The sequence below is a fragment of the Macrosteles quadrilineatus genome, unplaced genomic scaffold, assembly GCF_028750875.1.
Source record: "Macrosteles quadrilineatus isolate MER2022 unplaced genomic scaffold, UCM_ALF_1.0 Scaffold_8__2_contigs__length_117827958, whole genome shotgun sequence".
NCBI classification, from domain to species: Eukaryota; Metazoa; Arthropoda; class Insecta; order Hemiptera; family Cicadellidae; genus Macrosteles; species Macrosteles quadrilineatus.
In genome coordinates this window covers 9,530,883-9,550,837 of record NW_026542601.1, presented here as the reverse complement: position 1 = coordinate 9,550,837, position 19,955 = coordinate 9,530,883, and the positions used below count along the sequence as shown (strand labels likewise).

The 19,955-nt window shown below is 34.2% G+C and overlaps 1 protein-coding gene across 1 annotated transcript; it reads right to left on the bottom strand.

The window, feature by feature from the left end:
* Positions 1–3,064: 3,064 nt before the first annotated feature.
* Positions 3,065–11,013, bottom strand: LOC128999563 (histone H3.3A). The gene is made up of 4 exons (XM_054426136.1): positions 10,877–11,013; positions 6,996–7,133; positions 4,452–4,605; positions 3,065–3,690 (listed from the first exon to the last, which is right to left on the bottom strand). The coding sequence occupies exons 2-4, from the start codon at positions 7,121–7,123 to the stop codon at positions 3,562–3,564; spliced, it is 411 nt and encodes a 136-aa protein (XP_054282111.1). The 5' UTR covers positions 7,124–7,133; positions 10,877–11,013; the 3' UTR covers positions 3,065–3,561.
* Between the last annotated feature and the right edge of the window lie 8,942 nt (positions 11,014–19,955).

Genomic DNA, 19,955 nt, shown 5'->3' with positions numbered 1-19,955 from the left:
ACAGTTACAATTGGACACCAAAATTATATTTTTATGACGATGGGTCACAAGTTATATGGTATGCGGTTGCCCCTGATGTGGTCACAAGTTAACATTAGTCTTAAGGGGCTATCTTCAAGGTCGCGGCACTACTGTTGACTCCCTAAAAAGTAAATTTACTAAACAAAAAATAGACATAGGCACATAACTAAAAGTTGCTTGCGGCATCATCTTCAGCCGTGATACCTATACATATAATAGAAATAGCATGTGTTTGATCCGATACAACAGTGTTTAATAATTTTTAACGGGTTGACTGTTTTATACCATAGTGCAGCGAAGAGGCCGACCCGTGAGGAACCTTAAATGAATGAAAACAACATAAGAAAAGACATTTAAATACCCCCCAAAACTGCCGACTAAGCGGATTTCCATTTGTCTGAATTAATTTTCAATTAAATCTATTTAAATAACATTAGGTTTAATGAGTACCTAGGTTTGCTGCAACAAGGAAACTAATCAAATTTATTTTTTAGTAAAATATTAATAGCTTAGTATTACATCATGTATTAAATAAATAAATTTGCCAATTTGATAAAAAAAATATCTATGGAAAAGCAAACTAAACATATTTTACAATATTCTCCATAAGAATAACATGGGAATTTTAAACTTACAATTATTAGAATTTTCGCGTGTACAAAAACACTTTGATATACTAAATTATTAGTTTTTGTTTTAATCTCTTTAAAAAGGTCTGAATATAAATTGGGAAATTTTGTGTTTTGATGGTCAAAAATGAGAAAAAAACATTTTTACCCTATAAAACCCATTGTCGATCATGCAGGTTTGTGAACTCATTCAAGTTTATCCCGCCTTTACACCTTTAATCAAATATCATCAAAATTGGACAGAAATTACTCAAGTTATTGTCTTCACGGACACATATATAACTCAATATTTTCATATATACAAATTTGAACAAATTGAATTTTTGGCCTCTGGGGTCATCAAAATGAAAAAGTAAATCGGTCCTGGGTCTAGGTCTTACGATGCCACCATGGTAATAGCTACTTCCCTATAGGGCAATTCCCTAAAAAGAAGAGTAGAAGTATAACCTTGATAACAAGAATCTCATGGGGATTATAGAATAAGACTTGTTATCAAGGTTGTCTTCTTATCAAGGTTTGCAATAACATGTGATTAGGGGTAAAATAAATTCGAAGGGATTTAAAAATGACACTTGTTATCAAGGGTGATTTGTTATCCAAGGTCTTGTTATCGAGGTTCCACTGTAAGTGTAATTTATTTTCTAAATAATTTAAGTACGACTTACTTTTTCATAAACATATGGAAAAAACAAAGTCAATAAAGTTGATGAATTATGCACTTAAAATAAAAATTACTTACTTTTCCTATTTAATGCCTAAAGAATCAGTGTACCAAATTTCAGTCTTTCAGGTAAATAAGTAGGAGGATTAGTAATGAGTGAGTGGACGAAGGATTTTTATTTTATAGGTATGGATAAATCTTGAATTACTGATTTCTTTTGGGGATGCGGAACACTATCCCCTGGAAAACCACCTCCTGGGGGGTGAAACGTGACGTCACAAAATCTCCCAACTAACCAATATGGGAGCCGTGTCCGCGACAGGAATACTACCCCCCTAGCAAGCAAAATGTGATGCTACGTAATTGTAATTTTGATTTGAGTAATTCCGTTTGACAACAGAAAAGGCATTTGGGGAATATCATACAGAATTTTGAAATGTAACAGCAAGTTTCGTTGGTTAGGTTAAGTTAGTTTGGAACAGTATGAGAACAAAATTTGAGTGTCCATGACTGGAAAACTCCCCCCCCCCCCGGATCTCTGACGTCAACATGACGTAGGAACCTACTTGGGGAGGTAGTTGTCCAAGGGGCAGTCTCGGCGACCCTTTCTTTTCACATTCTCATTCAATGGTATGGATCACATAAGGATGCCCTTTTGCAGTATGGTCTCCAAAGTCAATGGTATGTCTGGTTTAAGTAAATGGAATATCTACTGCAGTTTCCAAAGTAAATGGCATCTTTGCTTCACATAAATGGAATGGCTATTTTGAGTATCTAAAGTCAATGGTGCATTGGCCTAATTCCGGTGAATTATGCTGATTGTTTTTCCCTTTGCTCTAAATTAGTTTAAAGTTTAGATCATTTGTAAACCAAAATATGTCAGGACTCCTTTGTTTGCCTTTTTATTGTTAAAATGACAACCATATAAACCCATGCTAAATTTCTAAAAAAATTAATTCACATATGTAGGGGGAAGCACTGTAGTGATTTTGTTCTATATAAGATTTATACCATCCCACAGTTGGTTACTATGACTGAGCTGAATTTCATGCTAACTGCTATATCAGTAGTATGTGGCAAACAAAAGCAGGAGCTAGTATAAGAGCCTTCACTCGCTCCGCGCAAGACTGCCTCGTCTGCGCCATACACGATACAAGTATCTTACCACTGCACCAGTCAAGCGACTTTCGCCCGTGCTATTGCCTTTTGGTGAACATTTTTTTTGACAATATGGTAACCATTTCTCATGGTCTTGTAGACATCATTGCCGTCTCCTGCAATGGCGGCCAAAATATGATCCACTCCACGGTCACAAAAACGTTATCGTCTTCCTCAACATCGGGGCCAAATCTTTGACACCTTCTAAGGTAATAGAAACATTATCATCTACCCTGATTGTGGCAAATATTGAATTTATAACCGCGGCACATAGTGAATCATCATCATCGTCTCCTGCGATCACAGAATATCATTTTTAATGTTATGCGCGATTGCAGCAAACTTTTGACTATCTCCAGTAACAGAAACATCATAATCATCTCCCGCGATCGTGGTTTAGTCCTGAACATGTTCCTCAGATGATCCGAACTTTGGTTTATTGTAAATATTTTATTATGTTTTTGACGTAGCAAATGCATTTTTGGTTAATTTTGCTGAATAAATTACTTAAAGTACTGTAGTTAGCTGTAATAGGAAATCATCCTAATTGGATTTACCTGAAAATTTAACTAGGCTTAGGAAGTAATTAAATCAATTCTTTGGAAATAGAAAGAAGTTTATTTCTGACACAGATGTAGAACTACATTTTAGAAAATCATGAAATTATAAAATCCCAATTCAAACTACTTTTAAAACAAAATAATCAATCAGCATCAATTGTACTTTTTATTGGTAAATTTGTAGTATTAAAAACAAACAATACATGGTAAACACTGAAGATTTCACAAGAACGACACTACGTTACACAGACTTTTGGACTTGACATTTCTGCTTCCCACCAACTAAAAGAATACCCAAAAAGTAAAAGAACAGAGTGAAACCAATTCTACGGGTACTTAAACATTAAGTTGGGAGTGAATACAAAACACTTAAATACTCAGTCACAAACTAAAAACTAATAGATAGACAGCTTATCTCAAGTATAAAAATTAGACATAGAAATTCAACATAAACACCAAGCCGCACTTTTCTTCTGGCAGTGAACACAAAAATGTAATAATGTCTGCATTTGAGGTGGAGGGGGGAATGTGTTTAAGCACGTTCGCCTCGGATGCGGCGGGCGAGCTGGATGTCTTTGGGCATGATAGTGACACGCTTGGCGTGAATGGCGCACAAGTTAGTGTCTTCAAACAAGCCGACAAGGTATGCCTCACTGGCTTCCTGCAAAACAGACATAAGAACATTAGGGGTTTAAACATTATAGAGAAAAAATATCTACACAATTTAATTTATGACTATATTTGTGGATATCTCCCTCTAGTGGAAATCAGTATGGTCTGTTTCTTAAAAATGAAAACAAAACAACTTGTACACCTAAACATGTACAACCTAACAGCGTATGCCATAATAGCCTATAACTCAATTTTACCTACGATAATGTATGTTAATCCAAATCACTTATTATTGTCCTATTAGGCATAAAAACTTTTACTGACTTCATACCCGGTATATTCAATCCCAGCAATAGCCTACCCTATTTAATGCCAAAACTCTATGCATAAAAAAGAGGGCTTGATTAAAAGAATACAAGTTTCTATATTATTTTACTACTGTTTACTGTGCTAGAACCCAAATGACCTCAATTATTATGTCTTAATGGCATTTTGAAGGTTCTAGGTTATTTTTACAATTTTTGCAAGGTGTGGAACAAATATTCAATTTCTCTTGGTATTTGTATTCAGGTTAAATTCCCACAATTAAAACTATTTTAGCCAAAATATAACTAAATTTTCAAAGTTCTTTTAAGTAAATATCTGGGATAAATCTGGAATAACTGTGTAGGCCTAATGTGCTCCTACTAAAACAAATCAGTCACACATAATAAAACAACAAGATTAGTTAGAGCGTCACTTTAGTTAAGTTATTGGTTATAACAAGTCAAACGATCTATTTAGCCTACTTCTCAACAAAGAGATCATTACCTGGAGAGCACCGATGGCTGCGCTCTGGAACCGAAGGTCAGTTTTGAAGTCCTGGGCGATTTCTCTCACAAGCCGCTGGAACGGCAACTTGCGGATCAGCAACTCAGTAGACTTCTGGTATCGCCTGATCTCTCGGAGGGCGACTGTACCAGGCCTGCAGGACACGTTTATTGTCATGATTTTTGTCATATTCATAAATAAATTATAGATTGTAAACTATTAAAAATTAGCATCTGAGGCTGCTGTGAAACATTATCAGACGCACATACACACAGACAAATTCTAACAAAAATATTTGATAATAATGGGATAAAGATGGCAGAACCTGCCTATAAATGAGAGGAATAAATGAAAAAATATCAAATGGATTTTTTCGGACAGGGCAACTTATTTTGCTATTTCAGCAGACACATTAAAAACACTTAGCCTAATGCAGTCACGAGGATACAAAAACCCCAACCTGGCTTTCCCACAAGCTTAAAAAACAAAATTAGTGCTCAAATTGTGTTTTCACAAATAGGTTTATGGATTTGATTTTGTAAAATGTTGCTTTTAACGCCTTTGAATTTGCTTATTGATTGTCTTCATGTAATTGTTCCACGTTAGCAGACATCACCACAGACCAATTATTACAATTATTTATTTATTGAAATTTTTTGACAAAATTACAACATTATGTATCAACAGCGATGCTTTAACAAAACAAGCAAAACAACAGTACCACCATATTAGTATTACTGTACCTATGTTAAGGTTGGTTTGGACCAAATTATTTCTGGAATATTTCCTTATTTCTGGGATGTAATCCCTATTTTGTAGGAATTTCCCATTCTTCCTTGCTTATTTCCAATCTGATTACCTGGCTAGACTAATTACCCTTCTCTCCTGATGATTAAACAAAAAGGAGGTGACGATAATAAAGTAATTCAAGAAAGTCATAGTTTATGTGTTTTTGGAATTTTGTTTGTTAATCATCAAAGAAAAGACAGAAAAAAAGGGTAATTAGCCAGGAGTAATGGGAGGTTTTTCCTAAATAGGGGATATTAAGCTTGAAATAGGTAAATTTAGTCAATACCAACAATGAATAAACACAACAATAAACATTGAAGAGTGTTTAGAGTGACATGTGGGTTGTACATTTTTACCAGTCTAACTCATATTTTATTCTATAACTCGAATCACAGGGTCAGGCCCGTCGAGAAGGGGGGGGGCAGCGGGGAAAAAGGAAAATTTCGGGCTTTAGCAAGGGAGAAACTGTCAAAACGAAGCGAAATGATTGATTGCATGGACATTTTTAAATGACTCTTGCATAACATGTTTGAGTGAGATTTTGTAAAAAATAATAAGGTTGAATAGATTTACTTTTTGAATAGTCTAGACATTTTTATTTCATTTTTGCATTTTCAACAAAAATTAGTGCTAAGCTAAAGGCTCCACACAAAAACTTATTTTTAATTTTTTCTAGGCCTACAACATTATTTTTACAATACCATAATTTTATTTTTGGAAGAAATAGTTTGAATAATGCTAAGGCTTGTGATGTCTTTTGGAAACCCTCATTTTTGTCAAGATAAGAGTATTTTGGAGTTTGGACAACAATTTTCAAATTTGCAGCCTACAACTTCTTAATTTTTCAAGGTAGGTGCATGGAACTTGTTGTGTTTTGTTCAGAAAAGTATACTGAGTTTGAGAATACTAGCATTATTTTATGGTCTCAATGTTTTTTTTTTATATACACACTCAAACATAAACTTTTCTAAAAAATAAAAAAAACACATAGGCTACTAAGAAAAGATTTTTTTTTTCGTTTTGGAATGGGTTATTTTTACTTATTTATATGTAAAATTTTATAGAGAATAACAGGAAACAAAAAGTATGCCTCTATCTGTTCAGACAAAAAAGATGCACCAATGTTACAAACGCTTACATAAATTTATTAGTAAAAATGTCTGGAGTTTTTGGCTAGTACTATCCGCAAGGTACCGACTTTTTTGGCTAGGACAAATTTTTTTTGCTGGAGTGCAAAGGGTTAAAACTTAACCAAATAAAACTATCTAATAATAATCAATAACTCGTCACCCAGTTACATACAACCAAACAGTACAAATCATGAAATTACTAGAAACAAAATGTTGATGACACTATCAATCAGTGTCACCGGACATAAACTACACACGAAAAACAAGCTTCAAAATGTACAATGGGGATGAGAAGTCTACTTGTGTTGTTTTTGGTTGATCTATGATAAAACTAACTGATTGCTGTAGGCCTATCCCTACATCAGCATATTTACCAAATAGGCCTATGCCTATCATAGAGATCACTTGCTAAGTTTTGTTGCAATTATTTTGCAACAAACCGTGCAAGAATTAAGTCAAAAGTGTACCCAAGTTTAAAAGAAGGATGCAACAACACTAGACAAACTGAAAACACATTAACCTAGACATTAAAATTTCAATAATAAAGGCAATATATTTACACTATCTTTGTTTAAGTTATTAAACTAAAAAGTTGTAGCATTAAGAAGATATTTCAGAGTCTAACCTGTAACGATGAGGTTTCTTCACTCCACCAGTGGAAGGTGCGCTTTTACGGGCGGCTTTGGTAGCAAGCTGTTTACGGGGAGCTTTACCTCCAGTGGATTTACGGGCTGTCTGCTTCGTACGAGCCATGATAGATTATCTGAAAATAATTAAACATGAAACATTCAGTAAGCAAAGATAACGAGGAAAATATAGGTAGGCCTATTAAATTATCCCAATTGTTTGAAGATGAAATCATTCTTTCGCTCAAATCTTACTATAAATCATGTTAATGCTAAAGAATATCAGAAATCTTTGAACATTTACAACCCAGACCCCACTTAGAAGTATAGCAAAATAAAGGTTCGGAGGATAAATAAGTGTAGGAAAAGCGATGTTAATCCAAAAAATTAACTGGAATGATTCAAATTTAACCAAAGAAAAGTTAAGTTAGGCCTACTCCAAAACACAATACACATTCCAGGAATACTGCATTCAGTAGGGCCTAACTTAATAAAGATCTAAAACAACAATTCACAGTTGTCACAATAAACTGATGATTTACTATGGTCCAAAAAGAACCATTATATAAGTGCAGTAACATTATGAACACTATCTTCTTTGGTTAGCCGATCGCAACGCAACAACAAATACCCCGCCACAGCAAACCTGCTGACTACGCAAATTTCCACCCACCTGGGTGGATTTCAACAAAAATATTCCAATAAAATTGTCAGATTTATTTCCTACTCATACAAAACTACAGGGTTGTCAGCAGATCTAAAACACACATTTTTCCTGGCTAAAAAGTAGGCTACCAAATTCCTGGCGACTGATATAGGCTACTTATAAGAAAAGCCCAATAAAAGTTGTAAAAACAAATTAAAATAACGGAAATTGTTAAATAGTTAAAAACCCACATGGGTTTACTTTTAACAGCCCTTAAGGCAAATTAGGTAGGTACCTAACTCTTAATATTCACTCAACAAACACTGCAAATTAAGGATAAAAATTTACATTAATGAGTTTAACATTTTGTAGAATAAACTTGTACTACTGAGCTAGGCCTCCTGAAGCAGTTTCGAACTGCCGAACGTTACCTACTACGTTTTTTGCGTTATATTTACCGATAGTTAGTTATGATAATTATTACAAATAAAATTATGTACTTTCCAAAATAAGCTAAACTAAAAGTCTAAGCTAAACATCAATTCAATCCACAATCAATTGGTAATCGTATTGTCATCACGTAAATCGTCGTGTCGTCTGTCTAGTGGCTACACTCTACAGTACAGTTCTGCTTGTTACACGAACGCACAACGTGAAAGCAGACAAAACTTATTGCGGTCAAGGTTAAGTCGATAACACAACCGAAGTTATCACCACAAAAAATATAACTCTCTGTGGTATGACAGAATGCGAGAATTGAGACGTTGGTTGCCATATGCACTAGGGGAATAGTACTTTGGAACTAGGAGATTGTGGGATTTCCAATAGCCAATGAGCTGATTGATTCTCCTAGAGGTACCAACATAACATTTTACAGAGTCTCGATTTTCAAGCATAGTTGCTGAGCCAGTGCTACCTCCATTTGGATGTTACCTGCCTACGTACGACTATTTCGTTTCGTAAAAAGCAAGAGCGGTTCCCTGATTCCGTTTACTAGCCTATACTTATCAAGACTTGGATACGATAAATAACTGAGATTGCACAATAATTTTCAGCCGGCATGAACTACCTTGGTTGTCTAGTTCAGAATTAAAAGATACTAACAACAAAACATTGACCATGGCAACTTCCTTAAAATGGGTTTTTACATGGTATCTGGAGTAATATTTCAGAACTGGTATAGAATCAAAAAAATTTATTAACAGCCTAAGTTATTCATAGACCGTTATATATATACCCAATGAAATGTTCTAGGCCCCAAAATGTGGAGGGGGGGGGGCTATGCCGGGGGTTCTGGGGGATATGGAATACCCCTCAGCGTGGAGGGGGGCCAGGAAATTTTTTGAAAAAATATAAGCTCCAAAGACGTATTTTAGGCTGTTTGGAAATCAACATAAAAGGAATTACGGATTCAGTGAACAGGGTGAACATACTTGAAGGACCTTTTATTCGGATACCTAATTTACGAATTCTATGTAAGAATTTCACCCTTACACATTATGGAAAATAGCTGACTTACGCTGAAAGGAACAGACTGATCCAAACCTCAAATGTGTGTATACTGTGTACCTAGGATCCTAAATGAATTGCTGGTTTGTAGCATATAACTTAGGTCTTCTCACAAAGTCAAGAACTTGTCTATTGAGAGCTCCAACATCTTTTTGGCAATGGTAAGACGTTAGCCTATTTTTCACTGCATAAAAAGTTAAAATTTACAGGTGTCTAGTTTATTTCCATTTAAAAGTTTAAGACTAGGCCTACCTACCTAATGCCAAATTTTTCAAGACTGGATTTATCAACAATTAAGTTACCGGTAGTGATGTGTTAATACCAAAATGTAGCGAATATTCTCAATTCTTGCTACCAATGCCAATTTTTATAATTCAACCAAATTTTTAAATTCCACACCAAACCCTGTCTTTATGTCATAAAGCATTAATATGTAAGTTAGGCCTAATATGGGGTGTTTTGATATAGGCTAAAGACAAAAATGCAGCAATAAAAAATTATCGCTAGCCAATTTGGATTTTTTTTTATAATGAAAATCTTCCACGACCAAGTAGACATCATCATTAACTGCCTCGGACGTCAGCGTCGCCATTCGCGATCGCGTCAAAATGATGATCATTTCCTGCAGCCATGTAGACATCATCATTGATTCCCGCGGCCACGGAAACATCTGTGATGATCGCAGTAAAATCATGAAAATTCCCGACTTTCATATCAAAAGTAGGCCTAAGTTACTTACTTAAGTTATAAGACAAAATTCCGACTTTTCAAGACCGATTTGAAATTCAATAGCCTACTTCCGGTAATAAGTATACCCGACTAACTTACCTGACACCCTATAAAAATTCGCTAGCCAAGCGGCGAGTCAGCTTATTCTGTTGGCGGACCCGAGATTCGATTCTCAAATCTGGTTTATTTCTAACCTGAATCTTCAAATATAAATTCACTGTAAAATTTTTCAGATAAATTGGCTCGTTTGAACTAAGTAGGCTACCTACTTAGGCTGTTATCCAAAAAAATTCCTCCTACTTAAATAAAAGAACATAGGCCTAGCTTAATGATAGCCTAATACCTATAGCCGAGACTAGGCCTAAGTAAGAACTTATGGCATTTTCATGAAAAATCTTGAATTGCATGAAACACATGTCAGCTGAATAGAATTTTATGTTTAGCAGGGCTTCAAATGAAATAAAAACCAGGCTCAAAATAAGGTCTTGTTTTAAATGCTTAACTTAGCCAATGAATGAAATCATACAAGTCTGGCCAAAAAGAGAGTCTCAGCTGCTCCAACAACTGAACATCAAAGCTACTTTCATAATAGGCTATTGTGCAACACTGATCCCCTACCTTATCACAAATTACCTAACTTATATTCCTTGTAAAAATGGGGTTCCTGACCAATTAGGGCAAATTACAGTAAAAAAGCCTTTATAAAATAACGATCACAAAATTAACTTTCAATAGGTAGGAAGAATAATCTAAGTAATAAACCACGGTCTTGCAGTAGCCACAAGTTATCGATTCTTACTTCATGACAAAGTGAAAACATAAAATGGCGTACTGTACTTAGTAGTTATCATACACAAAGGATGAAAATACTTTCGATAACATAGCCTATTAGAATATATCATAAATACTAAGCCAGAAAATTTATTATTTGATGATAAAGATTTGTTTATAAATCTATGAAATAAAATAGGCATAGTATTTTCAGAAATATTTTACCTCAAATCACAAAATGCAGAAAATCTAGCAGGATCAAGAGATTTGGTCTACACAAATTCCAGCCAAAACACAGACAACAAGAGAAGCAAGAAATTCAACGGTGTCTCGAAACCAACTGCATCTGATTGGTTATTCGGTTTGAAAAGGAGTGCTTACATTGGTTGTAATAAAAAGGAGTACCATTGGCCAGATTTTCTCTAGCTTGGCCATAGAAGAATAGCTCTAACAATGTACAATTTCCAAAGAGTATTAAATCGTCTAAAATGGTCACTGTACTGCAGAAACCATACTGTAATTAATTTTATTTTCACCCCAACGGCCAAAGACCATTACAAAAATGTTAGTTACAAAAATTAGTTTATTAGATTAGAAAATGCCTTTTTATTAGGTTTGGCCATACATCAAGCACATTCTTTTAATAATGTTTAAGTTATTATCCTTATTATTAGCGATCAGCTATAAAATATTTAATTAACAGCTGTGTCTACAGGAATATGTAGGCCTTACTTAGTTACCAACAAGACTACAAGATCGCGCCACTCATCCTACACTCATCTCCATTCATAATTGGCTTAAAATACCTACTTTGTACGGTCGCCATTTCACTAAAAAGTATTAAAGTATGTTTATGTAACCTAGAAGGTGTTTTGTAGTTAAGCATTTTGTTCCATGCGATTCAGTGACGTAGCCAGGGGGGGTCCTGCGGGTCCGGACCCCCCTTCCGGTTATAAATATCATATTTTTTTTATAAATTAAATGTAAAATTATAATTATACTGTATTGACGTTGGGGTTGATTATTTTCAATGCCAAGAGAGCTAAAAAAGACCGTTTTAGGGCCTATATTTAAAAAAAAATTTTCCCGTACCCCCCTTTTACCTTGGGGGGTATTCCCTCTGTTTTTAAATCCTGGCTACGTCACTGAGCGATTTAACTATTTTTTAAATGTTTTTAGGAACAATTGATTTGTAAACTACTACTACACTGTAGTTTACAAATCTTAGCTAAAGATAACGGGCCTCAGTCTTAGCTAAATAAACAGCTGACTTTAGTCAATAACTGAGACCTTGCGTTCACACGAGGACGTTAGACTCCGCGATGAGACAAAGGCCCCACTGTTTTTCTAGTGGGGCCTTGGTTGAGGGCACGTTAGCAAAATGTGGAACCATACACATGACAGAGCTAGACGCGGCGTTAGTTGAACCAATCACTACTCAAGTGTGACTCAGGAGCACAGAAAACGTACTACTATAACCGTTATATAGTAGTACGTTTTCTGTGCTCAGGAGCTAGAAGTGCGCTGCTGCATATGTAGCGTAAAAACTACAAGCGTCAAGCGTCGTGTTTTGGGAACGATGGTTTAAAGCGCGCTTTTGCATGTGAAGATCCCATCTCTTGTTCCTGAGCACTTGCTAACGCGCGTTTTACAAACGCGACATGCGAAAAAGCTTTTAGTCACACAAGGCATCTTACTTCTACAGTATGGGCAACTGGCAACTATCATCCTATGCTTCACATATTTATTGTTTGTATTGTATTGTAATATTTATTGATCATAGTTTGTTGTGCTTAATCGTAAATTTTTCCAACTCTTACCCTAATCTTATAGCTGGTACTGGTAGTGATATCAGTATCAGGAGTACAAAGTATCCATGTGAATACTATGCTTTTTAAGTCAATTTTTTTCACTTTAGTGTATGATTTTATAGCATTTTTTCCTTTAGCTTAAAATGTGATATAAACAGGGCCGTATCCGTACCCCGAACCAGCGGAAGATACAGAGAGATGGAGAACAGTTGTAATACGGGGCGGCCAAATCCCGCCTTGGGTATAAATGGCCATGGGAGTGAGTAAGTGAGTTAGCTTGGCAGGCCGGGTAAAGATATTAGGCCGGGCCCCCTCCTCTTGAAGTATATGGGGCCCGGGCCCCGGTAAAATGGTCCGGAAAACCGATCTAAGTGGACCGTATTAATACAAATTTTCATTGACCTAGACCTACTTATATAAAACCATAAAATTGTTTGAGGCAAAATTATTCTAAAATTTCTTTAAAAAGTTTAATAATTAATGAATGCTATTTTGACAAACCAAGCATATATGTAGCTTTTTTTAAGGATGCAGCTCGGGATTTCTACTTAAAAAACCACTTCAATTGTCAATTTGTTGCCCAGTGATCTTGATACTTACATTGGTGTTGGGCGGGATTTGAACCCGGAACCTCAGCGATTTAACTCCTGCACTCTACCACTAGACCAGCTCGCTTCCTAGTAATCCTGATACTAGGCTTTGGTAATATATTTCACCAAGAAGTATTGAAAGGAATAAAATCAAATTTTGTTATGTTTATTTAAAGATATGCTGATATCGGTCTTGGTACACTCAAGGAATTGAAAAGCAACATTTAATTTCACTTTGGATTGAAGGGAAATATAAAAAAGACCAAATTCTAGTATAAACCTTTATATTGGAATCATCAAAACATATCCCTTTGGGAAAATACAGACATTTGAATAGAGGTACAGTGCTTCTAGTACTAGTTGAAAAAATATCATTGATGGATATAAGATTTGATGTGACCATTGGAATACAACGAAGGTTTTGATTTACAAAATTTACTACATACATTTCAGTAGTTTTAAACAACAAAATAGGAATTTGGGGCACACTTCATGCTTAAGGAGTATCTAGAATGAATCTATATATCTATTATAAAATATCACTAAGAGAATTATGTGTTGTTAATCTACATTTTCAATACCCTACTGTAGAGAAAAATATCCAACATTTGTATCCATGCTATATTTTATAAGTCTGTAGGTTTCAAGGAAAACAAAAATAATTAAGATTGAAACTCAGGAGATCACAAAAGTTCTGATTGAGTGGTTGAGTTCAGGTGGCTTATTGAGAAATTTAAACTGTTAGACTGGGACGGTGGCGTCGTCCTGTAATCCAGCTACTAGGTCACAAATTGTCGATATTTATAGGCATGCACTGTGGATGCGATGCTCCCTGGTGTGGATTAACATCCACACTAGTGAGTACTACGCCTATCCACAGTACTATCCTGGTAATTAGACCAATTTCTTAATTACAAGGAAAAACTGTGGTTTGGATTCCACTATAAACTGTAGGCCCCTTAGTCGCCATTAGCTGTATGGCTATTAATTAACAGCTGTGTCTAAGGAACATGTTGGGCTTGGTCACTAACAAGGAGTAACAAGACTACAAGATCACGCCACTCATCCTAAACCAATCCTTCACTCATATTTGGGTTAAAATAAAAATACGCACATAGTGGTGTCACCATCTTAAATAATTGACATGTAACTATGAAAAGATATACGGTACAAAACTCTCTTAAACTTTCTTATCATGATCTTGAGGAGTGAAATTGATTGATGTGTGGTGCTATTGTTTCTGTTTTGATACAAACGACCATTGCTGAAGCAGCATTATTGGCAGTCAAAGGCTATCATGTGACAAGACATACTTTAAATACTTTTCATTGAAACGGCGGCCATACAAAGTAGGTATTTTAAGCCAAGTATGAATTGAGATGAGTGTAGGATGAGTGACGCGATCTTGTAGTCTTGATAGTGACTAAGGCACAGACACAGCTGTTAATTAATAGCCCAAACCACTAACGGCAACTAGGGACCTACAGTTTATAGTGGAATCCGAACCACATTTTGCCTTGGCATTAACAAATTGGTCTAATCTTCAGGATAGTACTGCGGATAGTCGTAGTACTCACTAGTGCGGACGTTAATCCACACCAGGGAATATCGCATCCACAGTGCATGCCTATAAATGTCCACAATTCATGACCTCCTAGTAGTAGCTGGATTACAGGACGACGCCACCGTCCCACCCTGAAAACTGTAAAGGTCGAATCGGTTGCAGTTAACTTCAAGTTTGTTATTTAAATTCTTGAGCAGGCCAGCGGAACTCATGCTTAATTTATAATATAGAAAAGCAGTGTGTAGTAAGAGAATCTCCATGCGAATCAACATCATGTCAATATTAAATATAACACCAAAACGTTAAACAATTTTGAGTGAACCTTCTAAACCTTACGCTAATCAACACTTACTTTATAAATTACAAAAATCACGTTTAAAAAATCGGAACCAACACGTTTAAAAAACACGTTGATAGCAAAAGCGGACACACATATATAAAATATAATTTTGTCTTCCTTTTTAGTTACAGTTAGGCCTACGTTTTCACTAATAGTTGATTTTCCAAATAGGTTATGCAAAGGCTCATATGTGTGATTGAAAAATTAGCAAAAGAATAAAGCATACAATGTAAGTGTCTTTGTTATTCTAGATAGAAATATGTAATACATCAAGTCTCTAGTTTGTACTCATTTACGGAAACAGAATTTAAAAAAATAATATGACTAAGTAAAAAGAATTAAGTTACAACTGATAGGTAAATAATGTTCAATAAAACTGTGCTTATTAGCAAGGATTGTTTTACAATGGTCAACAAAAGTAGGTAATTTATTCTGACTATGTTCAGTCTAGAGTCAAGAATATTCAAGTATAAACAAGTTACTTGTTTAAACAACTGGTAAATATGAGAAATTATATTCCTAAATTGCTAAGCAAATTATTATTACAACGTTTTGTAGATAAACCCCTCTTGGTTTAATATGATGATTATGAATTATGGTAATCCATTTTTGAATCATGAGTAGTCATTTCATCATTGAGTAATTCATATAATATATTATTTACTTTTGAGTAGATTTAAAAATTAAATAAAAAAAACTATCCAAAAATAAATCAACAAATAGAAAATTTATAATTTTGACAATCAACAATTTTACGATTAATAATCAACAGTCCCATTGTGTTCTGAGATATTAAACTTATCCTTGATAAATAAGATAGCTTTATTATTAAAAACAAGAGCGATAAAATGAAAAAATTGTAACAGTGACGTATAATTATTTGTTAAAATAACTAATTTTTAGGGTTTAACAACTCAAAATACATGTTATATTCACAATCTATCCATTAAAAGATATCTTGATAATTAGTAATAATGTGAAATAAATGTAAAATGAAGATTTGATTAGTTGTACTCTGCATTGTAAGAAAATAGTGAGAAACATAAAAATCTGTCACTAATCAAACAAAACAGACAACGAGAAGAGAAAGTTACATATTATTATATATTAATATATTTTATATCATCCTAGGTATTAATACAATAGAAATATTAATCTAATAATTACTATAACTATATCAATATAAGCCTACCACTATAACATTGCTTGGGGGGGGGGGGGGGGGATTGAACGCACTGAAGTAAAAAGAACACTCTTTTTAGTATCATTTTTTTAAGTAGAAATACTTTTTGTAAAAAATAGGAAAATAAAAAATATGCATAAATGTGATGTTTATAAGAGTCCTACCATTGTTAAGTTACACATTTAGCCCCGTTTATACCATAAAAAATTCTAAAAATATTTAATAGTTAACTAATAAAAAGGAATGAATTCACAAAACTGAAACATTATATAAAAATATATTCAAAGATAACAGCAAAAAACCTTCATAATACACAGATTAGAGAAAAATATTTTGTTAACTCATTGAATTATATAATCAAATGTCAAACTAAGATTTAGAAAAGTTTAGACAAATATTTAGAACTTATTTTAGTATTAAGATTTTGTGGTACACTCCCAATAAAATTTGTTTTATATTAAAGAGGTTGGCGACCTCATTTAACCTTGCATTGTCCGTCCACGTAGACTACAGATTGTATGCGTGGAACATATCCAGCAAAGCAAGGGGTGAGCCGATACATTACGAAGACAAAGGTGAACTGTACTGATAAAATGTTTTCGGCAGTGACCAGGATCCAAACTCAAGACATCGCTGCCTCGGGCTCAAAGTCCGTGACGCTACCAAGCCACCGACTCACCTAAAATGTTCTTTTATTTACTATTACTAAAAAACTCTATTTCAGAAATATTTGTTCCAATTTTTTTACTTTAAAGCTGCTATGGATATACCGTTTAGATTAAAAATTTGTAATACTCAAGTACATTTATACTGTTTGCAAAATATCAGTAAACAAAATAATTTCCTCTAATATTTTAACTTGAATACTTCATCATCTTTGGTACATACCTTAACTATACAGGCAGTGAAAACCATCAACAAATAAATAACTGCAAAACATTTTGCAAGTGCACATCTAAGTAACATTCATAGATCAAATTCTTAAAGTAATAAAATGCAACCATAACTTCATGGTTAGGATTAAAAGCACATTCTGTAAACGCAAGCTCGATAAAAATATTACGAATGTGTAGGAAACGCAATAAACTCAGTGCGTTCACAAGATTTGACAATGTGCGATATACTTTAACAGTATGGTTATTATTTAGTTAGTCTAATACAAGAATGAATGTAGAAATTAAATTAAGGTGGGTGATACGCTATATTTAAGATAACTTGGGAGAAAACCAAGAGAACCAATGAAAATCTGCACTATAAAATATAATCTGCAATGAACAGGTTCAAATTAATCTCATGTTAATCCTATGGCAATCCATGTTTGGTAAATATCAAAACTTTTTTTTAATATTTAGGATCGGGTCACATTTGAGACTAAGTGAATGTACTATTGTTTTCAACGTCAACGTCAAGATCACTGCATGATGAGTAAGAACAATAAACTGTAAAAGTAAATTCAAGTATAGTGTGGTAAAAAATAGTGTTCGTACCACGGGCCGAAAGGGTTTTGCAGCTCTCGATCATTTCAAGTTCTCTAAGTTCTCTACTTCGTCTCGAACTTAAAAAATGATCTTGAGCCAGCAAAACCTTATTTTCGGCCCTAGGTACAAAATATACTATTTCATTCCTCTAGCAGCTTAACACGTTCGCTACTGCAATAGTACGAAATTTTCCATTCACATGGACCAGCGACGCACATATGCAACGGCCGGTTTCCACCCATAGACTGCCGTCGCATATATGCAAATAGACTGCCGACGCATATTTGCGTCGGGGTTCTAATGTTATTAAAATGCTTATATCTTTGTAGTGGTCTATTTGAAGGCATTGAATTCCCTGCAGTGGTCTACAGAGATGTCTGACGCACAACTGCGTCGCTTGGTCTGTGGATATGATGATTGGTGACGTCATATAATAAATGGAAAAACTGATCTTTACTTTTCTGCATCACTGTATGTATGTATGCAGTATGTATGCTGCATTATCCTATGTAGCTTTTATATTTGTTCAGTTATTAACTGTTCTTGAATAATCTGTTTATTTATTTACTTACTTTCACCTTAAAACACAAAAAAATAAACTGTCGCATATATGCGACGTTTAGTCTATTTCAAGAAAACTATGATAATTTTCACTATTGTCTTTGCTGTAGACCGGGCGTCGCAAATATGCGACATTATAAAAGGTTATAAAAAATACAAATAAACAAGAATAATTTATTTACAAACACGATTGTAGCGTATTACAATGTAAATGATCACTGTTTTACAGGTTTTCGCCCGTGGTCTGTGTGTACTGTTATCCAAGTGACAGTCGGTCTATGTGTAAGATTCAAATGTATACCTCGGTCTGTGGCAATGACCGCGGCGTTGCATATATGCGACGCTCAGTAGCGAACGTGTTAAGAGTTGTGGTTATTTGCAACCTTTCAGTCAAAATTGTTGAATAGAGGTCAAATAAAAAAAAATAATGAAAATAGAGTTTTTAGCACCGTTTAGTCCAATATCTGGTGTATCGGTTAAACCACAGTAATCTTTAAAATTTAATGAATTTTTTTTTCAAACTCAACAAAAGCCGTTTGGTTTAGATTTAAATAATTATCAAATTTTGGTAAATTTTAATTTGATTTTTACAAGCAAAGCAAGAAAGATTAAGACTGCCAGTAAATAAAAAAGTTATATTAATGGCATTGCTTTTGGTTCGTCAAGGTTTCCACCAATTTAAGCGTCCCACCCACCATGTGGTACAATAATGGCAAATAACTAATAAATACAAAACCCATCTTAAAGAATGGGAAAATCCGATCTTTGGCTCATACCGCTACAGATCTTTCAGGAAATGCATCAAGAGATAATACTGTCCTTTGTTAAACTAGACCCTTACCAAAACTCATGTATGCTAAAAATAAATAATTAACGAATACCTCACAACTCTAGCTTACGAGTAGGTATCTTTATTCTTACAGTTACTTGAAAGCCCATATTGTGTTGAATGTTTAATTAATTTCATAAATTTATTGTTTTACAAATAGTAGTTTTTATAATTACCTATTAGGTTTTAACGTGTTTTGTCATAAAAGTGGCTTCATAAAGAGTGCAAAAATTTAGTACTATAAAAAATAACATGTTTACTAATTTGAAAACAAATTAGGAAAGTAATACAAAATAGTTTTGTATAGCCTAGGTAGATTTAAATTGACTCATTAAGCCAGTTTTGATATTAAAATTCTAAGGTTGCTATTAGACGAGTAATTAAAAATTAAGTGCAATCTCTCTATATATAGCAAAATGGAGTGACATGCTGAAGAAAAGTAACAAGAACTTACAATGAAATAGATGTAAGTTTACAGAAACTCACAACTTTGAACAATATAGGCTTTCATCCAGTTGGCACTTAACATAAATTTGAAACTAAAAATCACAGAACCAAGTTCTAAAACACCTCCTAACAAACTTAATATAACATCCATACCACGTCACGATGCACTCAACGAAATTGGAATAAGTCTATATAGAGTTTATATTTTATAAAAACACTAATTTTTGTATAAGTCCACACCTCATCTTCATAATACTCACAGTCGATTTACCAGGTAGAATTATCATTTTCTGTGATCAATTTGTTCAAAGTTCATCAGACGGAGGAATCGGTTGGAACAGGTTAAACATTGTCATAGGATTAATACTTGCATGTAGGAATGAGTAAACTAATTCACTCTCACTGTTAAATAAAGACATGATTAGTAAAGCGAAAAACTATAATAATGATAGAAGTTGGTTAAAAAGTCCATCCTTTGTGAACAACAAAGAGTAGCACTAC